The sequence below is a fragment of the Erinaceus europaeus genome, chromosome 10, assembly GCF_950295315.1.
Source record: "Erinaceus europaeus chromosome 10, mEriEur2.1, whole genome shotgun sequence".
NCBI classification, from domain to species: domain Eukaryota; kingdom Metazoa; phylum Chordata; class Mammalia; order Eulipotyphla; family Erinaceidae; genus Erinaceus; species Erinaceus europaeus.
In genome coordinates this window covers 25130834-25154398 of record NC_080171.1, presented here as the reverse complement: position 1 = coordinate 25154398, position 23565 = coordinate 25130834, and the positions used below count along the sequence as shown (strand labels likewise).

General features: G+C 39.8%; 2 protein-coding genes across 2 annotated transcripts in view; one reads left to right on the top strand and one right to left on the bottom strand.

Moving 5' to 3' along the window:
• The window catches only part of RCL1 (RNA terminal phosphate cyclase like 1), a 148575-nt gene extending 144364 nt beyond the window's left edge, over positions 1–4211 (top strand). The window contains exon 9 of the mRNA XM_060199318.1: positions 3653–4211. Coding sequence (XP_060055301.1) covers positions 3653–3662 — 10 coding nt within the window. The 3' untranslated portion in view covers positions 3663–4211. The remainder of the gene's footprint in view (positions 1–3652) is intronic.
• LOC132540855 (prorelaxin H2-like) overlaps positions 1–23565 on the bottom strand; it is a 256765-nt gene that overhangs the window by 14699 nt on the left and 218501 nt on the right. The window lies entirely within an intron of this gene.

Below are 23565 nucleotides of genomic sequence, written 5' to 3'. Positions count from 1 at the left end.
CTGCTATGAGTCCTTCTCGCAGAGTGGTTCAACCCTATACAGCCTTGTATCTTTCAGAATTCTCAACAAAGGACTAACTATTCTTTATTTTACTTGATTTTTAAAAATTTAATAGTAATACCTTACAAGATTGTATAACTAGTTCTATATCCCCATCTTCCCAAAGATGACCACCATAGTTTTCAAAAGTCTTGCAGTTTGCTTACTTTTGTTTGGATTTTTTTTTTTTGACAAGTTTGTGTGAATCAGATCTCTAGATTTCACATATATTTGAAATCATTTGGTAGTTGTCTTTCATCTCTGTACTAATTTTGCTAAGCATAGCCACCTCCAGTTCCATCCATTTTGTCCCAAAGAACACAATATCATGTTTGTAGATCTTCAGTCTAACACTCTCCTAACTGAGCTATTTCGGCACAGGCAATATCATTTTTTTAACTGTAGAGTAGTATTCCAGAGAATGTATATGCCAAAACTTCTTCTTTTTTTTTTTACAGATAAATATTTTTTTGAATTTTTTTATTATCTTTATTTATTGGGTAGAGACAGCCAGAAATCGAGAAGGTAGGGGAGCTAGAAAGGAAGAGAGAAAGAGGCACACCTGCAGCTCTGCTTCACCACTTGCAGAGCTTTCTCTGTGCAGGTGGGGACTGAAGGCTCAAACCTGAGTCCTTGAGCACTGTAACATGTGCGCTCAATCAGGTGTGCCACCACCTGGTCCCATATGCCATAACTTCTTTAGCCAGTCATCTGTTAATGGGCATTTAGGCTGCTTCCACTCTTTGGTTATTGTGAATACTGCAGCTATATCCCTTCTAATTAGTGTTTCAGTGTCCTTTGAATAAATGCTTAAGAGTGGTATTGCTGAATTTTAAGGTAATTCCATATTTATTTGTTTAAGGACTGTCCATACAGTTGTCTAAAGGGGCTGACAGCCCTACTCTTGATTTGTTCTATACCTCGAGGTCATATCTTCATGTGAAAACCTGTTACTATTTGGATAGGCTAGACTTGAGAAACAGTTTTATTTTCCAACCTAGCAACTGCTGGCTCATCTATTGCTATTTAATTTCTGCCTGCATAGCTGGGAAAAAAAATAAGTCACTTGGATAGTGTGCTGCTTTACCATGTGGGCAACCCAGGTTCAAACCTGGCTCCCGCCACATTGAAGGAAGCTTCAGTGCTGTTGTGCCCCCCCCCCCCTCTATCTATCTATCTAAAAGAAGAAAAAAAATTCTGTCTGCAAACTGGCCTCCTCTTCTTGGTGTGGGTTCTTTATATGCAGCAACTAGTTGATACTTTCAACATTTTTTTCCTAGAAATCCTTGTTCAAGGTCAAATGTTACTTTTGTAAATTTTCTGTCTTCTAAGTTGCCACAGACTATGCTTTTTATTACTTTTTTCACTACAAAGCATGGTCATCATTTCTCAAGCTCCTTCTAATAATTTCCTGACCATATTTTCCATCTTAGTTTACTGCCTCATCTCAAAGCTAAATGTCACAAGTTTTAAGTTTTGTTATAGCAGTACCACATGCCTAAGTGTCAATTTCTGTGTCAATTATCTGTTAATATCATTACGTTGCTGGGACAGGGGAGCTGTTTCCATGGCAGAGAGCATACCTTGCATATGTGAGACCCTGGGTTTGGTCCCTAGCACTTGATTAAAAAAATGTTTTGGAACAACAACAATAAAACAAGAAGGGCAACAAAAGGAAATAAGTTAATAAATAAATATTTTTTAAAAACTAAAAAACTGTTTTGGGACAATAATGACAAGATCTCAGTATTGTTCACAACAGATATTTATTTAGCACTGTAGCTGTATAGTTGGCTGATTCAGGTTGAATTTAGGTTATCTGGACTGACCATGCTTACATACAGGAATCTGTAAACTCATCTAGGGTGGCCTTGACTGGGCTGAGTGGTAATGTTGAAAGGAAAATGGTCAGAGTCTGAGGGAGCCCCCAGGACCAGCATTTTTCCAATAGAAATCAGGGGTCTGGTCATGATGTTGATTGGAAGAATCACAAATGACTCTGTGTTCAGGTGTTCATAGTGCAAACTCTTTATTACAAAGATGTGTTACGTAGAAATAGTTTTAAGGTCCAGAATAGCTCTTGTAACAGACTACAGGGGAGCTATGGAGAGAATGGCTAATGCATGCACCCCTTCTCTTAAATTCCAGATTCTAGTCACACTTGCAACCGGGTTCCCATTGGTCCACTGAGATCACCTGTCCTTCCTATTTGGTTACTGTTTTCCTGTTGTTGTTGTCTTTCTAATGCATCTCCCAAGTGTAAGGTGCTTCCCTTGTGTTCTCAGAAACCCTTTCTACTACTTCTTAAATGGTGCTACCATTTAAGTTCTTCCCCACTCATGGCTTGGGGTCGGAGGAAGGCATGGGGTAACACAAAACAAAGTGGCCATAAACTCTGTCCCTGATAATTAAGGTTCCAGCCCTCCTGTTCCTCAGAACTGCCTGTATAGTATTATTTAGGTTTTCTTTTTCTGCCATCCGCTGATAGTCTGGCCATGTTCTTATTGGAGTCATGATACATGAGCCAGAGAGAACTTCCTGTATATAAACTAAGATAGTTGATGGATGGTTCATAAACTTAAATAGGGAATCCAGAACTATACAACTTCCAAAAAGAATGCAGGAGGGAAGTATGAACTTGAATCTGGCACTTTAGACCACACCAAACATGTCAGATTCAGGGCTACTGCCCAAGAGACATTAAGACCTCATGTAATTCAATAACAATGAAATACAGCTCTGTCAAATATTAGAGCAAAGAGCGGAGCAGACAATTCTGCGTTGAAGGCATAGAGACAACCAGTAGGCACATGAATAACAAAAAAACAAAAACTTCTCATTATCACTTATGATCTGGGAAATGCAAATCAAAACAACAATGAGTTATCTGTGAGAATGGTCTTTGTCAGAAAGACTGGAAACAGTGAGTACTGCCAAGAGTTTGGTGAAAAAGGAATTCATGCACACTGCCGGTGGGGATGTGAATTAATCAGCCCCAATGCAAAACAGTAGGGAGATTTTTTGAAATATTTGTAGATCTACCATGGGACCCAGCACTTTCACTTCTAAGTTTCTATTCAAAGAGCAAAAAAATCACTAGTCCAAAAAAGGACACTATCATGGTGGAGGCGACATCACGGCTGCTGTCAGACAAAGTCCGAGCAAGCCAGGACCGAACTGAAACTATTCATCCTTTTTGTATAGTGGCGGAGGTGACGTCACGTCTGTTGCCAGACAAAGTCCGAACAGACTGAAACCTACTGCAGAGCGGGAAGTTCTTGACTAACCAAAGCTATTTGTTTCTTAATTACATTGATAAATTGAGGACTTACTGGCTATAATGCAAACACACAAATGTTACCTGGGGACAATAGAAAGAGATCCCCAGGGGAAGTACATAGTGACAACAATTATGGGCAGTGTGACAACACTAAAAATGGCCTAGGAGTAGAGGCTGCTGTACCCATTGGGAGGCTTTTAGAAGAGGAGCTACTTACAGGCACTACAGCTTCTTGGTTAGTTGGACTCAGGCCAGGGGCTTGTGGTCTCTATTTAGATGTGAAGAGGTCCTGTTGCTTGCCCTCACCCACAAACACCCTGCTTTCACTTGCAGGCATCCATGATGAGTGTTGGGTTGTGTAGTTGAATAGCTGATGTTGGGATGTGTGGATAGAGGTAAGTGAACTTTCGTTGGCTAGGGGTTGGTGAACTTTCATATGAGCAGGGGTTGGGCAGGGGGTGCCCCCATGGCGTGTGCTTGCTTTGCAGCGGAGGATTTCTTTAGGTGGACAACCTACTATTATCTAGTTAGGCCCATCCAAGAATGGGATAAGAAGAAATGCTATTAGATTTAGCTCCAGAGAAAAAGTATTTATTCATACTGAAGGTCATACAGGGAGATGGTCAAAACACAGATGGTCATTTCAAGGGAACTTTTAAGGGAAAATTTAGACTACTCCTCACCAAGGAAACTTTCAAGGGTAGATTTAGACTACCCCAGACCCAAGAAACTTTCAAGGGGAGATCAAAATGCCCCAGACCTAGGGAACTTTCTAAGGAAAACATACTTATAATAATCATAATGTTGTTTAAGGTCATTCCTGATGTTAATGAAAACAATTATACACGATGTCATATGTATCCTTGATGTTAATGAAAATAATCTTACATGTCAACTATATCCAGGCAAAAAGTGTTTAAATAATAAACCTTTGCAGACAGAGGACAGAGACGCCTCTTTCTTGCAGCTGAAACAGCTGATGTGTCTCTCACTTCATTCATCTCGCCGACTCCCCCTTTCCTTCAGGGACTCTGAATTACTTCTGCCGGGGCTGGCTCCTGGCACTATCAAGCCTTGGTTCCCATTTGACTGGGATGCTTCCTGAACTCCCAAATTGCATAATTGTTGACTTGCACTAGCCTTTGATATCTATCCCCAACTTTTGTCTCAAAATGTTAATATTTTATTTCCAAAGTCTTTTAACCTTTAAGCATAAATAATCTATTATTGACAATACATAATTGTATTCTCCCCTACTCTCACTGAAGAAACAAAATTAAGAAAAACCCAATACTTATCTTGTGTATCATCAACCAATATTAACCATAGGCTGCTAGCTGTGGGTTAGGTCCAAGGTCATATGGGTCTTTTTTGGTGTAAGTGGCAGGATCAATATTTAAACCTGGCCCATGTGACCATAGAGTTGCTGTAGTTTGCAATTCACTGGGATTGGTGACCTGCGAAATGACATTATTAAATTGACATTAACTAGATTTGGAATAAGAAATTGGCTCAACGTGTATATAAAACCAATCTCTGTATTTTCTCTAAAGAGTAAACATTATTCCAGCTCTGAGATCAGTTGTCTTTTGTTGGGTAAAGCATTAAAAACGTGGATATAAATTTATTCACCTGTAAAATGAGACTGTTTGATTAGATGATCTACCTTACAATTTTATTCCTCTTTTAAGGGATTTTTATATTGAACTGAGTACATTCTGAAACTGGTGAAGAGATATTTCAAGGTTCTAACTATCATTAGATGCTTCAGGCTTCTAAACTATATGTATGTTCAAACTTCTCTGATACAGCTATCAGAAATATTCTGTACATGTTTCTTGTTCTGTTTCCTAGGGAATTCATGTACATGTTCTTATTCAATCCTCACAAACAACTCTGAGTTAAGTTCTTTTATTATCATTTCTGTCTTTTAGCACTGGAGTCTGACACCTGGAGAGATTAAGCTGTTCTCCCAATGTCACACAACATTAGGTGCCAGAACTGGAAATCAACCCAGTCTGCTATGATAGATTCCAGAGCCCAAATTCTTCACCTCTATGCCAAACTGTAACTTGAAAGGATGACTTAGATTTACATATTAAATCATTTACCTCCAGTAGCTCTTGTATTAAAACAGAGAGACTTAAAAAAAAAAGATTTGTTTTGCTTATACACATGACCGAGACTTTCACATGATCCGAGGAGAGAGGAAGAAGTAAGGTGAGAGGGAGAGAAAGAGAGAGATGCAAGAGCATCCCTCCAGTACATATGGGTGCCAGAGACAGAACTGGGAACCTCATACACGCAAGTCCAAACCACTGCTCGCTCTACCAGATGAGCCATTTCCTCAGCTGCAGAACAGAGAGGCTAAAAGATGCAAATGACTCCATTAGAATGATGGAATCATCAGACTAGTAGAGTTCTTTCTGAGTCCACAAATTGTATGAATATTGATTGTTTTTCTCCTTTTCTACTCGTCTCTATACATTTTGTACTGTTGTACGCATTATTTAAGAATAATGTCCTAGTGCAACAGCATCACTGACAATAATGATAGTACGTTTTCACAGTTAGATTGAGCAGAAGATACAGAGATTTCCATATGCTCCCTGTAGGCACTCATTTCCTGCCTCTCATTTTATCAACATCCCTCATGAGTGTAGAGCATTTGCTCTAATTGATGAGCCTATGCCAACACATTATTATCACCCAAAGTCCATAGTTAACACGAAGGTTCATTTATTGATTTGTTGATTTTGCCTCCAGGGTTATTGCTGGGGCTCAGTGCCTGCACTATGAGTTCACTGCTCCTGGAGACTAATTTTTTTCCCCCTTTTGTTGCCCTTGTTTTATTGTTGTTGTGATTATTTTTTAAATTTCTTTATTGGAGACTTAATCTTTTACATTCAACAGTAAATACAATAGTTTGTAAATGTATAACATCTCTCAGTTTTCCTGTTGTTGTGGTTATTATTGTTGTTATTATTGATGTCATTGTTGTTGAATAGGACAGAGAGAAATTGAGAGAGGAGGGAAGACAGAGAGAGGGAGAGAAAGATAGACACCTGCAGACCTGCTTCACTGCTTGTAAAGCGACTCCCCTGTGGGTGGGGAGCCAGGTGCTTGAACCGGGATCCTTATGAAGGTCCTTGTGCTTGGCGCCATGTGCTACCACCCGACCCCCCATTTATTTATTCATTAGTAGAGCACTGCTCTGCTCTGGTTTATGGTGGTGATGAAGGGGGTTAGGATGGGGCAGGGTGGGATTGAAACTGGAACTTCCTAGCCTCAGGCACAAAAGTCTTTTGCATAACCATTATGCTATCTCCCTTGCCCTTATTCTTGATTTTGCCATCCTATGGTTAGGGTTAAGTGTATAATGACATGTATTTGCCATTATAGTATCACAGTAAGTAGCTTCACTCTCCTAAAAATAAACAAACAAACAAACAAAAAACCCTCTCTGCATTACATGTTCCTCTCTCCCTTCGTTGCCAGCCTTGGCAGCCTTTCATGTTTTACAGAGGTTTGTCTTTTCTTGATTGTTGTTTGTGTAAAATCACATAATATGTAGACTTTTCAGATCAGCTTCTCTCACTTAGTTACATACAAGTTACATACAAGTCTCCTCCACAAATGTATAATTTCATTTAAAAAGGCTTTTAAAAGATATTTATTTATTTAATTAAAATGAGAGGGGGAGGGGGGAGAGAGGGAAAGTCTTTGATATATTGACTCTCTTAAAAGCTTAGACCAGGGAGAACAGAAGCAGCTGGTGGCACAGCTATATACAAATAATGCCAAAAGACATAAATTATGGTGATGTCGTGTATGATACAGCAAATCCTAACAAAGGGATATTTCAAAGTTAAACCAACTGCCAAATAATATGATTATAGTAATAACTATCTATTATCTTCTTAAACCCTAAGACAGCAGGAACCTCCTGCTTCCTCTTTAGAGCCTATATTTATCCCAGTCCTGGAACCTCTGGGGTGGGGCTCACTTTCCCGCATGCTTCTCTCAATTCATACGAAATGATATTGCATCCGCTGATCCCAACCTAATCAATGCAACGAGTACCACCTCAGCATGCTTCACTTCAGACTGTGTCCAGAGACATCAGGCATGGAGTGTCAACCCTTCACCCTCATTACTCTGGTGAGACTTTTCCTTTCATAGTAGTATTCTCTAATTCCTTTCTAGGAGGTTCACTTCCCAACAAAGTCCCAAAACCTAGATATAGACCAGGTCCCATAAGATAGAGCATATGTTCACATGTATCCATAAATTAGGGCAAAATATATACCTGAAAGCAAAAATACACAATAGTCTATAGTGAGTCAGTATAAAGTTCATAATGAAATAGTGTCTACTTAGACTTAGATACCCTCCTCACCTACTTCTTATTACAGTTCTCTCACTCACTCCAAAGCTAACCTCATCAAAGCAAGGACTGCAAAAGCAGAATAAAGGCAAGAGACTGGCATACTTTAATGATGACTCTCTAGTCACTATCAAACCACCCCATCAGCTGGGGCCTTAATCGGGGAGTCCTGAGATTCCTGCACAGACATGATGGGCCTAGACCTTGAATAAATTCTTCTCTCCATTCTTACTGGACATCTTTATCAGGAACAACACAATAGACCTCTTTGTGGGCTCCCACAGGACCTTGTCCTCAACTTGGATCAACATTGGTAGAGAATGTTCCATCCTCTGAAGGGAGGCTGGCCAACATACTCTATACTACACCTGAGGAAGAAGGGTCCTGATATTGGGGCAGCTTGGAATGTTCCTACTGATGACCACAGAATGTGAGCTCAGATCTACAGGGATGCAGAGGTCACATAGAGTTGTAAGCTGAATATGGGCCCCAGATCACATCAAATCTATGGGGTTTTCAGTCCACAATATCTATACACTTTTCCCATATTAGGGAGCTACTCTCTTCCCTGATCCAGCTTTCTGGTCCTTCTTCTACCCATGACATCATCTCCCCAGACAATAACTAGGATCCACTTGCATATCAGATTTTAGGCTCAGGCAAAAAACAAACAAACAAAACCTAAAAAACTAGTATAGCCACAGGCCCTTTGGAATATAACTGAAATATGCCTACTAGCTATCTACAAAATGGAGGACCCCCCCCCCACTCTTCATCTGCACTACTCCTACCTTTAGGTCCATGATTAGTCAGCAATTTGTTTGACTTTGTATGTTAACTCTATTTTCAAGCACCAGGTTCCAGATGCTAGCAGGATGCTGACCAGACTTCCCTGGACAGACAACCCCACCAATGTGTCCTGGAAGTCAGCTTCCCCAGAAGGGAAAGAGAGAGACAAGGCTGCGAGTATGGATAAAACTGTCAATGCCCATGTTCAGTGGGGAAGCAATTACAGAAGCCAGACCTTCCACCTTCTGCATCCCACAATGACCTTGGGTCCATTACCCCAAAGGGATAAAGAATAGGAAAGCTATCAGGGGAGGGGAGGGGATACAGAGTTCTGGTGTTGGGAATTGTGTAGAGTTGTACTCCTCTTATCCTATGGTTTATTCAATGTTTCTTTTTTTATAAATAAAAAATTTTAAAAAAGAGAAAGAATCAGAGTTGCTGGGAAATTGTGCAGATGCAGTCACATCTGCCATGCTGTCCCCTCAGGTTATTGCTAGTTCCTGCGAGAGTTGGAACATTCTTGGAGCGCCTGTTCTGCCATGTTGTGCCCTCAGGGCATTTTCAATTCCCCACAATAGTTGAAGTGCTTTGGTTACTCCTCCCCCTTCCCATTCTTGTGAGAGCTACTCCCATAAAATCCCTTCTTCTTCCACACCTCTCTCTCTTGCCGGCCCTTCACTTCAGTGATTAGATGCAGGGAAGGTTGCTGCGTGAGGCGGTCATTTTTGCTACCTCCACGTGGCCCAACCTGCTTCTCTCTCACCCAACTCTGAGGTGCCAGCGCAAATAAAGATTTGTGTTCCTTCTTCGCTCCGGATCTCCTTTCTCTCTTCTCCACCGTGCAGCTCGACACAGAGTATCACTTTGACATGTGATTCTGGGCATCAAACACAGGACCTCATGCCTTTAAGTCCAAAGCTCTAGACACTGTACCATCTCCCAGGCCACCATATGTATTATTTTAAAGCAAGAAAGTACATGCAAATATATATTGATTTGGGGGTGGGAAGAACACTTCTTTAGGTGGCCAATCTTCTTCCTATAAAATGGACACCTGTTATGCTTTTGCTAAGTCTACCTTGAACCCTCAAAAGCAATTTATAATTTTTGTTGTTGGAATAAAGCAAGCCAGCGGGGAAATCATGCCTGTTGGTAAATGAGAAGGGATGTGTAATCAAAGCTAACTTTAGAATACCTATTTTTAGAATGGTTCATGGCTCTCAAGAAGAAGACTCAGTGGTAATAATATTTTACTGAGAATACTAACAAAACCAGCATGAAAAGAACCCAGACATAAGATGCATGGAATATTTGGATCTTCTAGAACATCAGATCATGTACCTTGAGAGACACACATGACAGCGTTGTTTTTTTAAAATTTTTTATTATCTTTATTTATTGGACAGAGACAGCCAGAAACCAAGAGGGAAGGGGGAGATAGAGAGGGAGTGAGACAGAGAAACACCTGTAGTCCTGCTTCACCACCTGTGAAGCTTTCCCCCTGCAAGTGGGAACCCAGGTCCTTGTGCACTGTAACCAGTGCACTCAACCAGGTGCACCACCACCCGGCCCCAGGACAGCAATTTTAAGTTGCCAAGCACAGTGGCAGTTGGAATGTGTTATCTTTAGTTCCTTCTCCAGGTCACATGTGGAGAGGGGTCATGAATGTTCTTGTTGCCTTTTGTTACTTTTCAGTGGGCAGTTGAGTTAGGTCACAGCGAAGGCAGAAAAAGTCTTAAGTGTTTCTTCCACATGTGCATACATACTCCACTCCTTTCCAGGAAGCTGGGAGTGACTTCAGCCTCCATTTTGGCTTCTGAACCTGATTTCCAGTTCAGTGACTCACATCTCTGTCTACTTCACCTGCCAAAACTTCTACGCTATTTCTTCTCTCCTTGGAGTATTCTGCCAATCTCAGTCCCCTCTTCTTCCCTCCTCTTGAATCCAGGAGCTATGGGGTCAGCTTGTGCCTTTATCTCCACCCCACAGGAATGAGAAGAAAATGTGAAGTTTCAGTCAGATTTTAGAGGTGCCCTCTGCTGGTTGTCAGGAACTCAACCTCAGCATGAAAGTCTAGAATAAGAGTTCTCTTTGCACGTTGAATCAACAGCTAGAGTGCGGGAGCAAGCAGAAATGATAAAGCACAGAAGAAAATATTGCCATGTTTTGTAAAAAAGAAAGAAAGAAAGAAAAAAAAAGGCCTCTAAATTCCACGGAGTTGTCTTTGGTTTACTATGGCTGGCAGGAGAGCAGTGGTTCTCAACTAGGGATTTTGTCCCTGAGGAGACATCTGGCAATGTCTGGAGACATTTTTGGTTGGCACAACTTGAGGTCATGGAGTGCTACTGGCATGAATGTGGTGTTAACTGCGCGTTCTGTTCAATTGTCTACAATGTACAAGGGATGTTCAATAGTCTTTTACAATATACAGCTCCTCCTGTCCCACACAACAAAGAACTACCTGGCTCCAGCAGAATCAACTTATTTTAAATAATCCCAAGGAAGGTAAAAATCAGACTAATAGAATTTTGAGTCTTGAAGCAATCCAGAAATTGGTTGGTGGCCCTCAACCTTAGTTTCCCATAAGAGCACTTGGAAAGCCTTAAAATACTGGCACCTGGGGGGTGAGGGAGAGGTGGCCCAGGAAGTATTCAAATCTGTGGGTGAGAATATGCCTTACCATGCTTCACATCCCGGGTTCAATCCCCAGCACCACATGGAAGCACCATACATAGTGTCAAGGGAACTGCATACATGGTGGAGTAGTGCTGCTCACATTCTCTCTTTTTCTTTCTTTAAAAAAAATTAAAAATTATTATTTATTTTCATTTTCATTTTTTCATTTTTTCTACCAGAACACTGCTCAGCTCTGACTTATGGTGGTGCTGGGCATTAAGCCTAGGACTTGGGAGCCTCAGGGAGGAGATTCTCTTTGCATAATCATTATGTTATCTCTCTCACACACCCCTCTCTCTTTCTAACCCCCTCCCAACATATAAAATTAAACAATTTGGTTGGGGTACTACTCAGCAGTATTGCTATACTAATATAAAGTAAAAATTAAGCACACACACACACATACACACACAACCATTTTTGCTACGTGATGATGAGAAAGCAGAGCAACTGAAAACATCATGATTGTTCATCAGAATGCAAAAAGATAAAACATTACTATGGAGAATAGTTTGGCAGTTTCTTATAAAATGTATTTACTGTGTGAGGCAGCAATACACTTAGAAATTCAAGAGAAATGAAATTTTCAAGAGAAATAAAATTTTATATTCATATACAACCCTGTATACAAATGTTTTAATAATCACAAAAACTAGAGGAACCTAAATATCCTGGATCTGACACACTGATTAACAAACAGTGGGATAGAAAATTACTCAGCAGTGAAAATGGCTAATGCATACAAATAACATGATTTTTTTTTAACTTCTTATCTTTTGTCATCTTGGTTATCAGTGGGGCTTGGTGCTTCCAAGATTCAACCATTTCTAGTGACTTTTTTTCCCCCCCTTTCTATCTGATAGAGGGTGAGAGTCAGAGAAAGAGGAAGGAGAGGGAGAGGGAGAGAGAAGAGACACCTGCAGCACTGCTCCTCCACTCATGTGGCTTAAAATTTTTTTTATTATCTATTTATTATTGGATAGAGACAGTCATAAATCGAGAGGGAAGGAGAAGATAGAGAGGGAGAGAGACAGAGAGACACCTGCAGCCCTGCTTCACCACTCATGAAGCTTTCCCCTGCAGGTGGGGACTGGGAGCTTGAACCTGGGTCCTTGTGCACTGTAATACATGTTCTCAACCATGTGTGCCACCACCTGGTCCCCACTCATGTGGCTTAACCTCCTGAAGGTGGGGCCCCTGGGCTTGAACCTGAGGTTGGACCCAAGGGTTATAGCAAATGGTAACCTGTAACTTGTGTACTCTACTGGGCTCACGACCACCCAGTCCCAACATGAATAAAACTTAACTGGATTGCACTAAGGGAGTGAATTCAGAATCAAAAGGTTGCATACTGTATTATTTCATACTGAAAGTCTGGAAAATGCAAAATTAAAAGAAAAAAATTACTCCATTATAGAGTGGAGTAGTGGTTTGAGGGACTAGGAGTGGAAAGAGGGTTTAAATACAGCAGAAGTCTTTTAGGGAAGTCTGTGGGGGTGATGAAACTGCTCTACATCTTGATTTTGGTGGTAGTTACATGACTTTGCATTTTTATAAGCTCAAAAAAGTGTGTACTAAAATTAGTGAATGATACTGTGCATAAAATTTGAACATGACTAAACTGATATATATATATAATAAAGAAATAAAAAAATCAATAAGTAGCAACCCACTCAAAGTTCCATATTCCAGAATGAATGTGACTTTTGCTTAATTCTAGATCTCTCTCTCACTGTATATATATATATATATATATATATATATATATGAAGGAAAAAGAATAGATAGAAATAAATATTATGCCCTGAATGTTCCCTGTAAAATTGTGTTTTGCACAATATTATTATATTTAATTCTACTTGAATTTATGTATAAAAGTACAGTATAATTGGTAAGTTAAATTTAATTTTACTTAACTTTAACAAAAGAAACAGGAACAAAAGGAGTTAATCAGCTTCAGATAACACTACTACTAATAATCTAATATTTTCTAGAATGTCTAAACTTTAAAAAATTAAGTTGTGAAAATCACTGCATCAGTAATTTTTTAAAGAAAATATACTTAAATTAAGCTATATAGATTTAATCCTATTTAGTGAAAAGGAGATAAAATGAACTTTTACAATTGCTTCACATCTCTTTGAATTTACATTCTGATTTTTGTTGTTCATGTATTTTAACTTTGCCAGAAGTTATAAAGTTTACATCTAGTTTACAGCTATAATTTCTCCAGTTATTTAGTGTTAACTTCATAGTAAAAAGACTTCTGTAATCACTCTTAGCTCTTTCCCCTTGATAGTTCCATTCGTGGGTGTAGTTTGATTCAACTTTAGTTGAATCTTGTCAGCTATATTACATAAGTAACTAGCTTTTCTCAAGAAGAGTTTTATGGATTTTGTGTGACCTGAGATCTCTAAATTATTCAGAAATAATATCTGCCTGTTTAAACAATAACTTTTAAGGAGGCTGCACTATTTCTGAGTTGCCTTTTTTCCTCAGAAATATGTTAAAGATTATTCTCTCATTTTCTGGCATTAAATATTTCTCAGGAGGTTTTTTTTTCTTTCCCTGAGACTGACTAGATTTGCCACTTTAGGTGTCTTGATTTTTCTTTTTCTTTTTAAAAAATATTTATTTTTTTATTCCCTTTTGTTGCCTTTGTTGTTTTATTGTTGTAGTTATTATTGTTGTCATCGTTGTTGGATAGGACAGAGAGAAATGGGGAAGACAGAAAGGGGGAGAGAAAGATAGACACCTGCAGACCTGCTTCACTGCCTGTGAAGCGACTCCCCTGCAGGTGGGGAGCGGCAGGCTTGAACCGGGATTCTTACGCTGGTCCTTGTGCTTTGCGCCACCTGCGCTTAACCGGCTGCACTATCGCCCGACTCCGGGTGTCTTGATTTTCTATGTGCCTTTATTTATGTTTCTATGTGTCTTGATTGTCCTGTATGTCTTTATGTTTGAAACTGACTTAATCAAAATATGAATCGTATGTTGATTTTTCCTGTTTGTTTGAGGCAACATTGATTTACAGTATTGTTTCTGTTTCAAGAGTTCTTTTGCAAAAGTTTTTAAGCTGTGCCCACCACAAAGTTTCCTCCACCTTTCTTATCTCCTCCCCCAAATTTGTTTTCTATATCCACCCTTAGTCTGAGTTCTGCATTCCCAGACTAAGGACTGCTTTTGCCTGTTCCCTTGCTTTGCTTCATTATATCTCATCCGTGGTGGCATGTTCTGTGATTTGTCTTTCTTTTTCAGACTTTTTCACTTGACATTACATTGTTTAACTCAATCCATGTGATTTCACACAGAACATTTTTAAAAGTTTATTTATTTTAATTTCTTTATTGGGGAATTAATGTTTTTCATTTGACAGTAAATACACTAGTTTGTACATGCATAGCATTTCTCAGTTTTCCATACAACAATACAACCCCCACTAGGTCCTCTGTCATCCTTTTTGGACCTGTGTTCTCCCCCCACATACCCCAGAGTCTTTTACTTTGGTGCAGTATGCCAATTCCAGTTCAGGTTCTACTTGTGTTTTCTCTTCTGATCGTGTTTTTCAACTTCTGCCTGAGAGTGAGATCATCCCATATTCATCCTTCTGTTTCTGACTTATTTCACTTAATATGGATTTTTCAAGGTCCATCTAAGATCGGCTGAAAACGGTAAAGTCACCATTTTTTTTTACAGCTGAGTAGTATTCCATTGTTTATAAAGACCACAACTTGCTCAGCCACTCATCTGTTGTTGGATACCTGGGTTGCTTCCAGGTTTTGGCTATTACAAATTGTGCTGCCAAGAACATATGTGTACACAGATCTTTTTGGATGGATGTGTTAGGTTCCTTAGGAAAAATTCCCCAGGAGAGGAATTGCAGGGTCATAGGGTAGGTCCATTTCTAGCCTTCTGAGAGTTCTCCAGACTGCTCTCCACAGAGGTTGGACGAATTAACATTCCCACCAGCAGTGCAGGAGGGTTCCTTTGATCCCACACCCTCTCCAGCATTTGCTGCTGTTACCTTTTCTGATGTATAACATTCTCAAAGGAGTGAAGTGGTATTTCATTGTTGTCTTTATTTGCATTTATCTGACAATCAAAGACTTGGAGCATTTTTTCATGTGTTTCTCAGCCTTTTGGATCTCTTCTGTGGTGAATATTCTGTCCATGTCCTCCCCCCATTTTTGGATGGGGTTATTTGTTTTCTTGTTGTTGAGCTTGGCAAGCTCTATTTATTTTGGTTATTAGCCTCTTGTCTGATGTGTGGCATGTAAAGATCTTCTCCCATTCTGTGGGTCTCTTGGTTTGGGTAGTGGTTTCTTTTGCTGAACAGAAACTTAAAAAAAATTTTTTAAATTAATTTATTTATTCCCTTTTGTTGCTCTTGTTGTTTTATTGTTGTAGTAATTATTGTTGATGTTATTGATGTCATCATTGTTGGATAGGACAGAGAGAAATGGGGATAGGAGGGGAAGACAGAGAGGAGGAAAGACAGACACCTGCAGACCTGCTTCACCACCTGTAAAGCGACTCCCCTGCAGGTGGGGAGCCGGGGGCTCGAACCAGGATCCCTACGCCTGTCCTTGTGCTTTGTGTCACCTGCGCTTAACCCACTGCGCTACTGCCCGACTCCCGTGCAGAAACTTTTTAATTTGATGTAGTCCCATCGTTTTATACTTGCCTTAGTTTTCTTTGTAATTGGATTTTGTTTCGTTGAAGATGTCTTTAAAATTGATGCAGAAAAGAGTTCTGCCAATATTTCCCTCTAAGTATCTGACAGTTTCTGGTCTAACACCCAAGTCCTTGATCCACTTGGAATTTCCTTTTTTATTTAGAGAAATATAGTGGTTCAGTTTCATTCTTCTGTATGTTTCAACCCATTGTTTCCAACACCATTTGTTGAAGAGACTCTGCTTTCCCCATTTAATAGTTTGGGCCCCTTTGTCAAAGATTAGATGTCCATAGGTGTGGGGGCTTACTTCTGGGCTCTCACTGGTTAGTGTGTCTATTCATGTTCCAGTACCAAGCAATTTTGATGACAATGGCCCTATAATACAATTTGAGATTTGGGAGTGTGATGCCTCCAGTTCTGTTCTTTCTTCTCAAGATTGTTTTGACAATTCTAGTAGGTCTTTTCTGGTTCCATATAAACATTTGTAGCATTTGCTCTATTCTTCTACAAAATGTGGCTGGGATCTTGATGGAGATATTTATCTTTTTTATTAGTGATTTAATATTGATTTACAAAATTATAAGATAACAGGGGTACAACTCCACACTGTTCCCACCACTAGGGTTCTGGATCCCCTACCCCTCCATTGTAAGCTACAGTAGTTTTCCCAAAGTTGCAGATATAGGTCAACTATTATTTCTACAACCATCTGTTTATATTTGTATATATTTTCCTTTTTTTGGGGGGTCCCATGTGCTCTGCCTTTCTAAGTCACACCTACACCTATTATTACATCCAAGTGTTCCCCTCTTTTTCTGATGGAGTTGGAATTCAGAGCCCTCTGGTCATCTCCCCCTTCTACTTTTTCCCCTCTGGAAGTATGGATCAAAATTCTTTTGGGGTGCAGAAGGTGTGAGTTCTAGCTTCTCTAATTGCTTCTCTGCTGAATATGGGCGTCAGTAAGTTGATCCATATCTCTAGTCACAGAGCAAAATTTCATTTTTCTTTATAATTGAATTGCATTACTCTTTGTCCACTCAGCTGTAATTGTGAGTTTGGATTGTTTCCATATCTTAGCTAATGTAGATAATGCTACAACGAAAAGGAGTATAAATGTCCCTTCAAACTAGTGTTTTCTGTTCTCTGAAGAGATACAGAGGAGTGGAATTGCTTGCTGAGATGGTTTGTCTAAATTTAGCATCTTGAGAGACTTGCATATTGATTTCCAAAGTGCTGAACCAGAATATCCTCATCAGCAACGTAAGCTGGCCGGCATTTGTTGTTTCGAATCTTTTTGATAAAGATCATTCTCACAGAAATAAGGTGATATTCCACTGTAGTTTTAATCAATCTGTATTTCCCCTGAAAGTCTTTGTATAGCCACTATGCTGTCTCCCCAGCACACTTTATCTTTTTTATAACTCACACATGAGGACAATTTTCTAGTGTGTGCCCTCTGTTTGAATAGTTTTTACTTAGCTTCCAGTTCCATTCATGTTATAATAAGAGACAAGGCTTATTTTTCTTTCCATAGCTGAGTAGTAGTAATCCACTGTGTATAATAAATAATAAATATTATTTTACTGTGTAAAATAATATCTTTATTTAATCATTGTTTCTTGGGCACTTGGGTTGTTTCATTATCTTGGCTAGCAATCCCTCTCTTACATATCTATAAAAACACACACATACACAAACAAAATACGATTCCAAAAATGGTATATATTGTACCCATGTATCAACAGCTATATTATAAACCATTAGTCCCCATCCCTGCAACAAAATAATTTGGAAAAAAAAAAAAAAGACTTCACAGAAACTATGGTGGTGGTGGTGGGGCACAACTTTGGTGGTAGTTGTGGTATTCAACTCTATTCTTGTAATTTATAATCTTGTAAAGCACTATTAAATCACCAATAAAATATTAAAAATTATAAAAGATAAATGTACATCTCTGTTCATTGCAGCTCTTTTGATTTGACCCAGAATGGAGTCTGGCCCTCAATGCATTGAGGGGAAGTTCAGTACAGTAGTCTCTCTCTTCTGTAGCAAAATAAAACAAACAAACAAAGGTTGCAAAGTATTGACCTGGGGTGTGTGTTAGCCTGGGATGCTGAGTATTCTGTTACATAGTCGGGTTCTGCCTCACTCATAGGGCAACTGGAGCCCAAGAGCCAGCAGAGAGACAGATGGTCAGCAAAGAGGCTGCAGTTGTAGTATGTCAATGACCTGAGCTTCCCTAGATTCTGTAGTTTCTGGAGCTGAGAAAAGGCTCTACAGTTACACTGTTTGCTCAAGGTAGATTTAATTGGCTGTATTTTCTCAGAAAACTAAGGCTGTATTTAACTGACTCTGTGCTCAGCAGGATTTGCAAGCTGAAGTTTTTTTTTTTTTTTTTGCTGGGGCTGAGTCAAGAGCTGGACAGGCAGTATTGAGGATGGCTGTAAATTTTGTGTTGGCAGGTAGTCCAGAAGCCTCCTGAGCATTCCTTGCAGAGGTTCTGGTGTTTTGCTGGATGAGCAGAGCTGGCTTCCTGTTAATTCCATGAAGTTTTAGATCTGACTAATGCAGGAGAGTAAAGTCTGGGAAATTCCAGGACATGGGACTTATGTTTAGGGTACTGCAGATGTTTTTCAGGACCTTGTACTGTCTGCAGCTGGTTCCATGATGGGGCTTCAGGTGCATGGGCCTTTCATATAAGCTGGGCCCACAGGTTGAGGGACCTTTGAGAAGGGCTTGAATCCTGGAGGCTCGGGCTTGCAGCACAGCAAGAGACCATCAGAGACTAGGAGAGCAGTCATAGAGGGTTTTCCAGGAAGTTGGAACTGCAGGCCATGCCGGGGCTGGGGCAACCTCCTGGCCTGGCAGGGAGTATAATTTACCTGGCTTTGGAACAGGCAAGAGGGCATAGCAGGAGGTGGCCACATGCTAGCTGACTGTGCTTTGGAAAATTCTGCAGGGTGTTTCCTTCCCTTCCCTCTGAGTTCCAGGGGTTCTTCTCTCTACTGGATCGTAAGATCAGGGTGCTGAGCGTCAGGCAATCCCCTCATCCCAAAGCTTCATACTTTAGTGGTCTCTTCCCCAGCATGCCTCACTTTGTGGGCAATGGGGCTTATTCTTTGACAAGAACATTGACTGCTCTTTCTCTTCTCCATTTGGCTGCTAACTGTTCTGTTTGTCCAGATTTCAGATCTGCTCCGGTGTAGATTAATCCTTATTTTGATGTAGTTTTGCTGTGATTGAGAGAGGACATAAGCTGGGATTCTCCTTATTCCATCATCTTCAGTTGAGGGAAACACTAGAGATGGAGAAACAGAATTACACAGACCAGAAGTTTCTGCAGTAGGTGGAGCTCTGAACTCTCAAGCATCAAGTCTAGACTTTGATCCCTGAAACCACATATGCCGGAAAGGTGCTCTGGGTCTTTCTCAAAGCCTTTCCTGACCCTTACTTGTCTGCAAGCAAGCAAGCTGGACCCTACACTCAAGAGTTATTATGATACATTTTATGTTTATCTAAGCTCACTGTAAGAGAAGGCAATTTTATTTTAGCTCTGCATTTGCTAAGTGCACTTATTGAAAAATTCTCCAATAAGTCACAATTCAGCACTGGGGAAACACTTTTTTTTTTTTTTAGAATCTAATTCTTTTTTTAAAAAAATTTTCTTTATTGGGGAATTAATGTTTTACATTCAATAGTAAGTACAATAGTTTGTACATACATAACATTCCCCAGTTTCCCATATAACAATACAACCCCCACTAAGTCCTCTGTCATTCTTTTTGGACCTGTATTTTCCCCACCCACCCACCCACACCAGAGTCTTTTACTTGGGGGCAATATGCCAATTCCATTTCAGGTTCTACTTGTGTTTTCTTTTCTGATCTTGTTTTTCAACTTCTGCCTGAGAGTGAGATCATCCCATATTCATCCTGTTTCTGACTTATTTCACTCAACATGAATTTTTCAAGGTCCATCCAAGATCGGCTGAAAACGGTGAAGTCACCATTTTTTACAGCTGAGTAGTATTCCATTGTGTATATAGACCACAACTTGCTCAGCCACTCATCTATTGTTGGACACCTGGGTTGCTGCCTACGTAGGCCCAGTCCTTACTATTCCAGAGACACATGACTAATCCCAGGTAAGACTGATCATATACACTCTGAACATTTCCTGGGAAATGGTACTACTCATTGACTCATCAAAGGTTTCAACAACCAGCATCTTCTCTTGATCAAAGGATAATTTCAGATGGAAGTTGGACTAATATCTCTATAGTTTAGGAGATGGTTGATTGTGTAAGTTGTGTGTAGATTTGAAAAAAAGTACACGGCTGGGGGAATAACATAATTGTTCATGCAAAAGATGTTCATGCCTGAGGCACCAGAGATCTCAAGTTCAATGAAAGCCAGAGATGAGCAGTGCTTTCATTAAAAAAGAAGAAAGAAAAAAAGAGAGAGAGGGAGAGAGAGAGAAAGAAAGAAAGAAAGAAAGAAAGAAAGAAAGAAAGAAAGAAAGAAAGAGACTGTACCAAAGTAAAGGACTTTGGGGAGAGGGAGACTTTGAGGTCCTAGTGTACTATATTGGAGTGAGAGTGTTTTGCAGAAAACTGAGAAATTTTACACATGCACCAACAACTGTATTTATTGTAAACCATTAACCTCTCCAATAAAAAAGAGAAAAAATAATTTGGCCTGATCATGTCAAACATCTGCAGGCAGGATTTGAAGTTCAATAAATCTGGGCGTGTTTTTTCATTCTTCTAGCGTTTGCCCTTCTTCCGTAGCCAGTCAACAGCGTCAGGTTGAGCCTGATGTAAAGTTTCAAGACCTCCTCTGAATCTGGAGAGGTGGCAGTCGTGGACTATGTGGGTCATAGTCTGTCTGGAGCCGCAGGGGCAGTTCATTAACACAAAGAAAAAGAAAGACGAAAGAGTGTAGATTTCTAGTGTTTGGCATAGACAGTTGAGCTGAATCAGTAAGTTTCCTGGTGTTCGTAGAGAACTTTGACTTAGAGAATGATGTTTCTGTATCTTCTCTGTCAAGAAGATTATGTGACTAGTTAATTAATTTTTAAAAAATTTTATTTATTTTATTTTTGAGAGAGATGCAGAGAGAGAAAGAAACAGAGAGAAACACCAGAGCACTGCTCAGCTCTGGCTTATGGTGGTGTGAGTGATCAAACCTGGGACATCAGAGCCTCAGGCATGAGAGACTCTTTGCATAACCATTATGCTATCTACCCCTGCCCCCTAATTTCTTTTTTAAATGATTTTTTTAAACTTTATTTAATTTGATAAGACAGAGAGAAGTTGAGAGGGAAGGGAATAGAAAGGCCCCTGCAACACTACTACAGTGCTTGTGAAGCTTTCCCCCTGCAGGTGGGGGGTCGGGTGGGGGACTGAACCTAGGTCTTTGTACATGGTAGCATGTGCACTTAACCAGCTGCCCAGCTGCCGAGTTGTTTTCTTTAAAGAAATACTGGAATCATTTTGAAATTACTTTCCTTGGCAGTGTTAAATATACAGTTTCAACTTTATTGTGGCTTGCTTTTGGGAAAGGAAATGGTTTTTACATCAGTGGAAAAGGTGTCAAGATTATTTATAGTTCATTCCTGAGTTTTGGAGCACAATGTGAGTGATGTTGAAACGTCGGTAGTTGCAATGTTGGCACATTGCAAAGTCACTTGTACTCATTAGATAGCTGTTTCTAGGTCTATCCTTAGATTTATAGGACCATGAGAAGTTAGGGAGAAGTAAAAGTGACGATAAGAAATATCCAGAAATCCAAAGAAACTAGTGATAACATCTGAGTCCTAAGAGGGGAGGACATGAAGTAATATTTTATTATTTAGGGTGAATAAATATTGGTAAGGGCAATATGGTTGGATATATAGACCTTCCTAAAATGAAAGTTGTTAAGTTTTATAATCACTCATTTTTCAAAAATGTGTCTATTTACTCATTAGTGTGAGAGAAAGAACCAGACCATAAATCTGGTACATATGATGTCAGGGATTGAACTCAGGACCTCGTGCTCACAGGTCAAATGCTCTACCTTCTGTGCCACCTCCCAAAACCACTAGAATCACCTTAGGTCTTTGCTACTAACAGTGTGCTCCATTAGGCCTGCAACCCAGATTCACCATTCAATCAGAATCTGCATTTCAATAATATGCCCAGATTATATGTGTGCACTTCAAAGTTTGAGACAGGAACTGTCTTGGAGCAGTGCTCTCAAATGTGGCTGCATATTGAAATCATCTGGAGAACTATAAAAATGATAATTGATGCCCACCTCCAGAGACTCTGAGTGAGTAGATCTGAGATATGCTAGAATTTTAAAAGTTCCCCAGGTTAAGTCAACTGTAGTAGCTTCTACTCCCTTAAAATAGTCTGAGAGGCTTGGCGGCTTGTGGAGGTTCATAGGTACCCTGAGCTCAGACATCTATTTTTTTTTTAATTGGCCCAGCAATTCTTTTCCTGGGATTATATCCGAAGGAATCAAACACATCCATCCCAAAAGTTCTATGTATACCTATGTTCACAGCAGCACAATTTGTAGTAGTCAAAACTTGGAAGCAATTGAGAGAGAAGAGGGGGGTGGAAAAAGAACACTTGGAAGTAATGATTGATGCAGATGTGACTTAGAAAGGAAGTGAAGGTAGGCCCATGGGGGGAACAATTAATTAATTAATTAATTAAATGATATAAATATGTAGATATAGGTAGATAGTTATAAAGTCAACACTGCTACTTTGGGAAAACTACTAATTTCCAATGGAGGGGATGGGGACACAGAACTCTGGTGGTGAGAACATTATGGAATTATCCCACTATTATTTAATAATTTTAGAAATCAACATTAAATCACTAATTAAAAAAGGGAAGTTGGGGTGCGCTTAACCCGCTGTGCTTACCACCCGGCTCTGCAAGCGTGAGGTTCTGAGTTCGAATGCCGGCATTGGCATGTATCAGAGGGATGCTCTGCTTCTCTCTCTCTCTCTCTCTCTCTCCTAAATCTTAAAAAAAAAATAATAATGAGTGGGTCCTGGAACATGATGGCAGAGGAGGACCTCAAAAGAGTTGAACTGTTATGTGGGAAAGTGAAAAATGAGACACATGTACCAACTATTGTATTTTACTGTCAACTGTAAACCATTTATCTCGCCAATGAAAAATAACTTAGTGGTCTGGGAGGTGGCTCAGTGGATAAAGCACTGAACTCTCAAGCATGAGGTCCTGAGTTCAATCCCTGGCAGCACCTGGACCAGAACGATATCTGTTTCTTTCTCTCTCTCTTCCTAGCTGTCTCATTAATAAATAAATAAAATCTTTTTTAAAAAGGGGAAGTTGGAGTAGAGGAAATACAGTGATGAAAGAGATAAAGAGTAAAATACATAACTGAAAGGAGTAGACTAGCTAGTCTGGAAGTAACTTGGACCCATTAATGACAGAACATTAGAGGGAAACTTCAGTCACTTAGGAGAAGTTAGTTGTTAAGCTTTCACCTGCATGATTAGGGATGCAGTCTGTCTTGTATCTTTAAAATATCCTCCACCTTATTTGAAGCAATTCAACTGAGTCTCCTTCCTATTTTTACTTGTTTTTGATTTGAGACCAAACCCAGGTCCTCATATGAATAAAAAAGGAGGTGGACAGGTGAACAGTTGCCAGTAGTTGGAGCTTGAGAGGAAAGAGCTTAGTGGGTTTGGAGT